The sequence below is a fragment of the Limulus polyphemus genome, unplaced genomic scaffold (genome assembly GCF_000517525.1).
Source record: "Limulus polyphemus unplaced genomic scaffold, Limulus_polyphemus-2.1.2 Scaffold1716, whole genome shotgun sequence".
NCBI classification, from domain to species: Eukaryota; Metazoa; Arthropoda; class Merostomata; order Xiphosura; family Limulidae; genus Limulus; species Limulus polyphemus.
Window position 1 is genome coordinate 218,427 of NW_013667326.1, and position 10,993 is coordinate 229,419.

At 33.3% G+C, this 10,993-nt stretch overlaps 1 protein-coding gene across 1 annotated transcript in view; it reads left to right on the plus strand.

Annotated features, from left to right (window-relative positions):
• The window catches only part of LOC106464680 (beta-2 adrenergic receptor-like), a 14,308-nt gene extending 4,254 nt beyond the window's left edge, over positions 1 to 10,054 (plus strand). The window contains exons 2-4 of the mRNA XM_022392444.1: positions 2,797 to 3,368; positions 4,448 to 4,744; positions 9,715 to 10,054. Of these exons, the coding sequence (XP_022248152.1) occupies positions 2,835 to 3,368; positions 4,448 to 4,744; positions 9,715 to 10,044 (1,161 nt within the window). The 5' untranslated portion in view covers positions 2,797 to 2,834 and the 3' untranslated portion in view covers positions 10,045 to 10,054. The remainder of the gene's footprint in view (positions 1 to 2,796; positions 3,369 to 4,447; positions 4,745 to 9,714) is intronic.
• The last annotated feature ends 939 nt before the right edge of the window (positions 10,055 to 10,993 follow it).

Here is a 10,993-nt window from a genome sequence, read left to right on the forward strand (position 1 = left end):
TTGACGACTCTACATGTTTGGACGTTACAACGTCATCCTCAGTGTATATATATATATATGTGTGTGTGTGTGTGTGCCTGCGTGCTTGATCTTATTACTTTATGTATTAAAAATTTCTTCAAACAACATGGATTAGTTTCAGATATTGGTACATTCATTTCTCAATAAACCAGTTGAATTTCTTACTTTTATGATTCTTACTTTAATAAGAAAATGTAAAAGGCTTTTTTAGTTTCCATATTTATAACAACTCTTTGTGCTCATCGTTTGTTATTAAGCACAAAGTTGCACAACAGTTGTCTTTCCTGTGCCAACCACAGGTATCGAATCCCGATTTTTAGCGCTATAAGCCCTCGAGTTCACTGCTAGGAAGTCGAAAGGGAGTTTGCTGCTCTTAAGGACTGTAAAACGTTTTGATATACCTATAGGTGCTTACAATTTTCCCAGTGTTGCTAAGTTATATCGATATATTTTCTGGAAGCTCATTTATGAAAAAAGCCTTACGTTCAGATTATTTTATGTTAACGTAAAGATATACATTGATGTGTTAATTAGTTTTAATAATAATAGTAATATTATTCCTGGCATATATTTATCCTGCTGAATTTGAATATTTGATAATCTGCGTTACCCATTTTTAACAAAAACAAAAACAACGATTCTCTTCATATAAATATGTTTTATGAACATTGGAATTTTTTTTTGTAAATATATGAACTTCTTTCACCTAATAGTAGCATTGCTTCATTTTATACAAAAATTCTATCATTTCTCATACGTTTGGATATTGCAGAATCTGTAATAAATTGGACTATCTTATTTCTAATGTAAACCTTTTAGTCACGCGAATTAAACATTATGGTTTTAACAACATTCTCTATTGACAATTTTGTTATTTCAAAATAATTCATACAACTAGCTAATTACTTTAACAGCTTGTAACAGGAATTAAGGAATAATTGTTACTTCTCTTTTTTGATAATAATTACAAGGAAAAAAAATACTAGGGTCAGATTCGAACGCCGACCCCCCTCCGAAAGGCTTTAAAGGCATAAGCCAGGTTTGGTGACATTCTGTCCATCGGTTCGCCAGATATTAGCGGATGCACACAGAGAGAGACCTTTGCCAACTAATAGTTTAGATTGAGCTAGACATAAATGAACATAGAAGCATTTGACAAATATGGGACCTGGAATGCAAACGTTTGGAGCTAAGGTTTAACTGTGACTCCAGATGTGTGTTTGTAGTAACCTATTGTTATATAAATATATTCGTTTTCTTATATTGCCTTCCTTGTAGAATGATAAATGGTAGTTTTAGATGTGGGAATACTGGACTTCAGGACCTACTGCTACTAATTATTTTATTTCTCATTTTAAATCACATGTTAGGTTTACGAAGTTAAATGTTAAATCTGTATATACAGTTGTGTAGATCCAAATTTTATGAATACATTTTCTTTTCCCATATTGTAATTTGTATACACTTTTTGCTTTTAGACATAATTGTCTGAGATATTTTAAAACAGTATCATCCAAAGTAAATATGTTCTGTTGTTACAAGCTCGCTTACCTATAAATTATAAAATTGTCACAACTGTTGTGTTATATATATATATATATATTTGTGTGTGTATTATAAATAGTTAGTAGGGTAGGGTATTAACACAAATCATTTACAGCAATAATCCGGCTATTTCCTTGTATTTTGAATATTTTAAAGCCTTCATTCTCATCATTTCTTGAACTAACCATTTTCGGTGATAGCGTTATCAGTTACGATCGATGAAAGACGGTTTTTCACTGAAGCTATATCTCAAGCTCAAGGACCAAAAGATTTATCCTCAGCATATGAACGTGAACTCGAAAGTAATCATTATTAGTCTGATCCTATAGACGTACATTCAAGATTACTCATTTTATAAGTCAGTAACTATATGCCTGTTTAAAAACATTTTTTATCACAGGAATAACCTACAGTACTATTTCTCATATTTATATGATCCAGCTGCAAGTGACGAGAATAAGACTACATTAATTGGGGACTTGCACTGAGAGCCCATGGAGAAGACAGTGTCCTTAAATTTTCCAATTTCTAATTAAGATGTTTGGAGTTCACCCGGTCAGTTACAAGAGCTAAAACAAGAAAGCTCGGGCAGGTTTCTCCGTGTCTACTAGGGACAGGTTCCTAAAATATAAAAACACAAATTGGAACTTTAATATAGATGTTTGTGGATTAGCTATATATTCGATAGTCTTCTCTGCGCAAGTTTGAGCTTCGCCACCGTTCTAAATCAAATAGTTATAACTGATATTAATGTCTACTTAAAGACTTTGTAACCCCTAAACGATGGTAATGGTAAGCATAATTACAATATAGCAAGAAAATTGTGACTCTTTAACGCTAGAAATCTTTCAGGATTGGAAGTAGTTTTAGCATTTGGAGCTCTCTGCTTCCGCACCTAATATTTCTATAAGACGATCCTTATGCTTCTATCTCTCTTCTTAACGTACATCATACCTGATCAAAGCAATGTTTTAATATAGTAGGTGTCTAAAAGCGCTTGATTTTATTTTGCTTTAACGTATCTACAAATCAAAAAAAGTGCTCATATATATATATATACTTGTGTTGGAACCATACTTAGTCATAAGAAAGGATTTACAATCCGGAGCCTTAGTTTCAATAATTAGCGTTATTGATAACTTGTAGATTTAATGACTATATGTAAATTCTGTATATAAAGTTCAAGTTTTATAGTTTTTAGCTGACATTGTTTGTTTTTACTTCATTTAGAGAAGAAAGAACAAGAAGTGAAAAGTCTATGAAAACGAATGGTTAGCCTATTTGATGGAATTAGTCAAATGACATGTAATGGTCAGAACTCGTCAAACGGCCTTCCATTTTTTGGCCAGTCCTGTTGGGATAATTCTGGTTCGCTGGTTACCGTTACACCCGGAGCTACGGAAGTCATCAAAGCTGTCTGGATTATTTTTGCTACCATAGCGATTCTGACGTTGAATATTCTAATGATTGTTGTACTTCACAGTCGAAATCATTCTCGCTACCTTAGGCAACAACCAAGGATGTTCATGACGTCATTAGCCTGTACTGACCTCGCTGTTGGACTTTTTGTGACACCCTTCAGCGTGTTTCCTGCCCTCTACCGGTGCTGGCCTTTCGGTCGTTTTCTTTGTGCAATGGAAGCTTTGCTCATTTCGGCCTTGTTCCACGAATCAACTTTAGCTTTGATGTGTGTAGCTATAGATCGATACATCTGTATCGTCTTCCCCTTGCAATATCACACGTGGATGACTAGAAAGGTTTTAACCTCGTTCTCATATCACAATAACTACACTTCAAATAAAGCGTGTTGAAATGGTGTAACATTCGTAAAACGTTGTTAAGATATCATACTGATTTGATTTGTTAGTAATAGGGATTAAAATTTTGTTGCGGTGATGAAACTTTTTCTACTACGAATTTTAAGGTACAACGTTCAGATGAATAACAGTCAAATATTTCGTATGTATTAAATATTTGAAAGTAGCGAATTTCTTTTTAATTGTTACGTAGTTCCAAAATATTATTTGTACTTATTTGTTCATCAGAAACTTTGTATACAGACTTCAAACAACCAGTTGATAATGGCTATCTTTTATCTTCAGTAACCTGCTAGTTATACATGTTGGCCTAGCACGGCCTGGTGGTTATGGCAGTCGACTTTCAATCTGTGGATTTCGGGTTCGAATCTCACCATCGAACATGTTCGCCCTTTCAGCCGTAGAGGCATTATAATGTGTCAATCAATCCCACTTTTCGTTGGTCAAGAGCATCGTAAGAATTGGTGGTGGGTGTTATTGACTAACTAACTAACTGCCTTTCCTTTAGTCTATCTCTTCTAAATTAGGGAGCGCTAATGCAAATAGCCATCGAGCAGCTTTGCAGAATTGCAATAAACAAACAACTAATTATAGGTAACTTTTGTACCAGCAGCAAGTTACTTGTTACTATTGACTTGTATTTTCAGAAATCTGCTTGTTATAACTGATTCGCAACTCCAATAAGTTGCTGATTATGACCGCCTTGTGTTTCTAACAAGTTGATGATTTGTACCATCAGCAAGCTGCTGGTTATGACTGAATAGGTATAATATAGATACTGATAAGAGAACTGTGTGACAGTACTATGCAGGTTATACATGAGCCACTATATCATACATTCTTGAAAAGATTAGATCACATATAACACCAGCAAAAATAATAATTTCTTCTGACTTTTATGCTATTTATGCTGCTACTGTCAACAAGTAGCCTTTTCTTGACATAAGATACCCAGCATTAAATTCTTCGAAAATATAGTGAAATTAAATTTACTAATACAGTTCTTAGTGAATAGTAAATTACGTTACTTTATTTGTTTTGAACAAATTTCTTTTCTGTTTCAGGTCTGCCTGCTAATGATTCTCAGTTCATGGTTTTTTTCGGTAACTGCTTATTGTATAATGATTTATCCTTCTGGTGACTATTACTTTGACACTGATGGGATTCAGGTGTGTGAACCGTACTACGCCAACAAAACCATCATTATTCTGGCGTGTACCTTGTTTTTCTTCCCTCCTTTAGTCATCATCCTGTTTTGCTATGTCGCAATCTTATATATAGCACGCAAGCAAATAAGGACAGTGTATGTGGCGCCATCTACCATTGATGATAATATACGTCGATGCAGCAGTGTGCAAGAGGTGAGTTTAAATTTTGCAACTTGAGTTTTGCTAGAAACGGTTGCTCCCTGATTGTGGAAAAGGTTATAATTTTCAAGATATTTAGAATTTCATTCTAAATCTTCATTAAAATTATATATGAAAAAATAAATGTCAGAAGAGTTTATCGAATAATAATATTTAAAACTTCCACAAGATGTCTCTCCAATATTTTTTATAGAAATAATAATATATATTTTTAATACCTTAAACGGCAAACAAACAAGCCTACAAATATTTACCATATCAACTTATAAACATTCAATAGCTCCTAGTAAGTTTAATCTTTGCTCATTAAATAAATTATTTTCATAGTTAAATTATCAAACACATGAGGACTAAAAGAATGAAAAAAAAACGAAATGTGACAATTTTTCAATAAAAATAATTCCATCTATATTGAAGAATATTTCACTTATTGTTTAACCATACCATTTTAATGTTGTTGTTTTTTTCATGTAAACAGAACAAAACACTCCCTATTTTATAAAATATTATTTGTTTTCTTTTAAGCACGCCCCCATCTCTGGTGCTTTAGCAGTTAGGATAATGGCTTATAACGTTAAATAGTGAATTTCGATATCCCACTGGGCAAAGCACAGATAACCCATTGTGCAGTTTTGCGCTGAACAACAAACAAATAAAATATTTTAAACATAACACCACACAATAGAATATCTGGGCTGTGCCTACCACAGGGATCGAACCACTAATTCTAACGTTATAAGCGTTATTTTATATATGAACATCAGTTGAATAAAGTGTATTTTGCATCATGAGAAAAAGTAAGGTCTAATTGTTACATGACAGTAGTAGCTCACTATGATAACGAATGCTACTAAGAAGAAATAATTTTCTGAGGGAGAAATAAATTAAATATATTTTTCAAAACGGCTAAATTGAAGTAAAAAGAAAAATCTAATTAAGTACAACGACTTTTAACCAATATTAAATAGTCAGTAGCATTTTACCACTCACCATCTTCCATAAGAACTGACTGTCACTCTTAACTTCGAAAAGTAGGTTGTGGTATCGCATGGATTCGAACCTAGCTCGTTAGCTTCAAAATCCACGTGTTTACCAGAAAGGTATGGAATTATCTGAAATCGGCCTAGCCCAGTGACATATCAAATATCAGAAATTTACACATTTTGTTGATGAAGGGCTAAAACAACGTTTTCTCAAAGAGATTGTAACAAAACCAAACTGCTTCACTAACGATACTCGCTCTTTTAATAAACAAACGAATATGCGCTACTTGTGGTGAGTACAGGAAGTTATAATTGTCATAAACACGTATTTACGTTCTTTCCTATATATCTTTTTCATTAGCTTACTTTACATCTATGCTCTGTTAAACACTATCATTTCATTCCAGGCTCAGACCAGCGATTTGTTAAATACAATCAATTTACATTACTTTTTTTTTAGCTGTTTGGTATACATTTTTTTTCCTAAATAGTAGTTCTACTGGTGTAGATTTATAGATATTCCATTAGGCTATAGTGATACCATGAAGAAGCGAGCTTTACAACGAGAAAATGGCAAAATAAGAGAAGTATAGACTGTCTCAACAGAGAAAATAAGTAAAGAAACGAGGATCAAAATTATGTGGGCGAAAAATGAACCGGTAATCGGTAGGATCAATTTTAATTCTTCTTCAAAGTAAGACAGATCGCGATAGATCAGAAAGCTTTGACATTGTTAACTGTGTTGCTTTAAACTGCTAAATTATAAACTTCTCAACGTTGGCTAGAGTCCGGGCTCTGAAGACTAACTACTAGTAATTTGGGTGAAATAGTGCAAGGATATGCATAAGCCAGCAAAGAGGATAACAAATGCAACAGCGTTAAGATCTCCAGCTTTTCTGTATGGTAGAATGTATGAAAGTGTAGTATTAGAAAAATATGAAAAAGCCACTGGAGTAAAGGCAAAGATATTTGAAATTTATGTTTACACAATGTACCCATAATAACTTGCCACACCTGGCCGAAATGGTTGATGACATTACTCTATTGGACATTAAATGTCCTCAGAGTACATCTTCTGTAAGCTATCTTATATTAAATGAACATATCATACTGCAGCTAGCGGCCAGGTGGTTAGGACGCTCGACTAGCAATCCCCGTCCCACCAAACATGCTCGCCCTTTCAGCCGTAGGGGCGTTACCATGTGACGGTCAATCCCACTATTCGTTGGTAAAAGAGTAGCCCAAGAGTTGGCGGTTGGGGGGTGATGACTAGCTGCCTTCCCTCTAGTCTTACACTGCTAAATTAGGGACGGCTAGCGCAGGTAGCCCTCGTGTAGCTTTGCGCGAAGTTTAAAACAAACAAATACTGCAGCTAGATTACAACCATCAATACCACTTCCATGCTCAAGGTAAACTTTTGTGTTCCAAATAAACAAGGTAAAAGTTTGTTGTGTGTGTAACAGCAAGATTTTAAAATTATGAAATGTTGGGGAAGAAAACTCGCTTTTATAAAAACTATTTTATATATCTGCTGTTCTGGGTGGGTAATTTTACAACAGGTACGAGTATAGTTTTGACTAAATGTATTCTATTAAATAAAAGTAATAATATTTCACATCAAGTTTTAAGAAGACACATAAGAATTACACCCAGTACTTCTGTTTTACTAAGTTGTTTATTAGTCATATTTTTATGCACTTTTTGTTACAATGCACTGTTTGAAATTACGTAATATTCATAATACTGTTAATATTTCAGTGACTAGTCCCGACTCAAAATGATTCATTGTTGTATTACTCCTCCCCTTTTCGGACTACTTGAAATTTGAATTCAAAGTTTCAATCTTTTTTTGTTTGAGCTTGGATATTATTACATCCCGGTACAAAACACGTGATAGACAGTGTTTAAACTAATACAGTTTTTAAGCTGCTTAATACTTCTTTAAAATTGTGAAATTTTGCTCTATGTTACAACTACTACTATAATACAGCATATAATCCAATTGATTTATAGCGCCCCCAATTGGATAGCTGTGTGAAGATAAACCCTGTTGTTCTACGTCATCACTGACATTCGAAGATTCGCAATAAGGTTTCACCAAATCTGTTGGCTATTAGCAACAGTTGAATCAACATAGATTCGATATTTAAAACTATTTGTCGTGCAATGTTTTAACATCGTCAAGATAGGCAATGAAGGCTAAGGGGTTCTGTAACATGATTTTGCACAAAACAGAATAATGAGGTAAGCTTAAAAACCATTTAAAGTTCGTATTTGCTGAAAAAAGAAGAAGAAAATAAACTTGATTTCTCAAAAGGTTATTAAATCGGATTTAAATAATTATAGAATATTTTGAAAATCATAAAACATTGTTCAACTATTCATAAATATATAATTTTAATTTGATAATAAACGAAAATAATATACAAAGGCTCGTATTTGTTAATTTTCTCGCAAAGCTATTCAAGCGATATCTGCATTACCAACCCCCGCCAACTCTTGAGCTACCTTTTATCAACTGACAGTGAGATTGACCGTCATATTATAACGCTTCGACAGCTGAAAGGAAGAGTGTGTTCTGATACGGGTTTCCAACCCTCGCCCCGCCGGTTGCATGCTAGTCGAGTGCAGTAACCATCAGGCTGTGAAGGTTAATGTATACAAAGAATATTTTATTACGTATAAAATAGAGAAATATGGAAAAGCAAAGTTCCTTGGTGACTTATGACACTAGAACTTTGGGTTCGATCCCCGCGGCGAACACATTGCAATGCTATTTTCGAGTTGAAATTCTCAATATCTTTTCTCGTTAATGGAAAACGTGGATGTACCTTTATTGAATTGCTGTCCTTGTCTCTAACATCAGAGGTTCGATTTCCTGCTTTGGACAAAACGTAGATAGTCCACTGTATAGCTTCGTGTTAAAAAAACAATAACAAAAACAGCTGTTCTTTAAGACCTTTTTTGTTGGTTATTAGATAAACATTTTGGTAGAAGGGGGAGGAGCTAAAGAAGAAAGATATTCGAAAGAAAAATGAAAGTATATTTTCTTGTCTGATGATGAATTTTATAATAATAACATGACTTTGTTATTACACCTGTTATAAGACGTATTTGATTTCTACTGGCGAATACCGTGCACGATTAAACAGAGAAATTTTTCTAAATAATAGTTGATTTAAATATAACATTGCTATTTTTTTTTCTGGAGAAAATGAAGATTCGAAACATAATTTTTAAATTATAAAGTTATTATTTTTGGATCATAAGTAAAGTCATCATTATCACATATTTTTATCGAATGCTAAATTAGTAAGAAATAATAAAAGACACAAAAATTGACCCAGTTATTTTTCATATAATAATTATATCAAACTTATCAGTCGGATATGTCACAAAGATAAACTGTTTGTTGTATTAATTTAATTATTTATGTGAGGTGAAGAACTATGTTAACCCTGTTTTCAGTTTTCTGTCATCTATCTCAGGCAGAAGACTTAATGGTTTTATTTTGTTAATGTCGTTATTTTTTATTTTAATTTCTATTAGTTGTTTTCTTGTTTGTTATTAAGCACAAAGATACACACTAAACGCGTATTATCGATTTTTAGTGTTATAAGCCGTCAGGTTTACCGCTGAGCCACCAGGGGGTCAGTTTCTATACGAAAATAAATGTAAAAATATTGTTTGTTTGATAGTTTGTTTTAGAGCAAAGCCACATTGGGATATCTTTTGTGGCCGTCGCGGGGAATCGAACCCTAGATTTTAGTGTTTTAAGTCCATAAACTTAACGCTGTCCCACTGGGGACGTAAAAAGATAATGTTTTTGGAGGAAAACCAAATACTTGTCATCACAGTAACTAAAGCATTTCTAGAATTATTTCGCTAACGCCTGGTTTCATTCTTACTTAAAATATTATTATTATTATAAAACTCTAACAGTATTCAGATTTAGTATGTTTATTTTTTATTATTTTGTAGATTCAAACGAAAGAGAAGATTAGAAACTACCGATCAGCATTAACAGTGGCTGCGATAGCTTTAGGCTTCGTGGCTGGAGTGACTCCTTGGACGATGACGCAACTCATTACGTCAGTTCTTGAAAGCTCGCCCTCTAGTGACTTGGAGTTTACCGTCACTTGGATTGCTGTCAGCAACAGTTTTTGGAATCCGATAATTTACGGTGTACTTAATAAATCGTTTAGGTCAATAGCTTTGGATATCCTACGTAGAATGTTTTGGAAGGCACAGCCTTCTTTTGATCCAACTGCCATGGCAACCAATGCTCATCTGGAAACACATGGAAGATAGTATCTTTTTCGCAATGAGTACACTTATCGAACGTTATTAATTGTTTCCGTATCTTTTTTTATGCTGCAAATTAAATAAAATTCTGCTGTCATGAGAAAAAATATTTGTGCCATACACATATATATTTTGTAAGCCACTATTTTTGAAAATAAGGGAAAATATGTAACAAATTATCGTATAAAACTATTTTACTTACTCTACATTCGCTTACAAACTGCCTAAATAATGAGTGGATTACAAGAAATATGATTATTGTCGCACAAACTGAAATACCTTAATTTTAATCTTATTACAATTTGCAAGCAAGTTAGGAGTATGTCAAAGAAAAACCTAAACAAAAACACAGTGAATTTCTTATTTCTTAGACTGTTAACTTCTAGTTACAAACAAAAACGTTCGAAATGTCTCTCTAATAATATTAGGTTAACACGGTAGAATATAAAATGATGTGTTAAAATTAAAATGTAATAAATAATAATGTATTATTAAATCTTACCCTAAAATCTGATTTGTATGTGAATTAAGTAAAACTTATAATAATTGCAATTTATTCTCTTAATCTGGTTCACACTATAACAGTCGTTGCTCATGAAAATTAGATGATATATGTATATATATATATATATATATACATACACGTATAGGACTAAATTACCATTATATCTCATACACCCCAGCTGACCTGATGAATCTGGTTTTGGACGAAAGGCTTTGTCGGTACTGGATGTGGCAGATGTAGTTTGGTTGACATATTATAACATATTCTTCTTTAATTACGTTCATGATAAGTGAGAACACTTATCCCTAAAGTGTAAAGTTAATCGTATAGGAAATAGTGACTGTTTTGGTCATCACAGTGTCCCACTGGTGATAGAATTCAGTAACATTTCAACGGTAATTTAGTATTAGAACCCTCAAACATTTTGTGCTCATCCGTTTGTGAGATAGC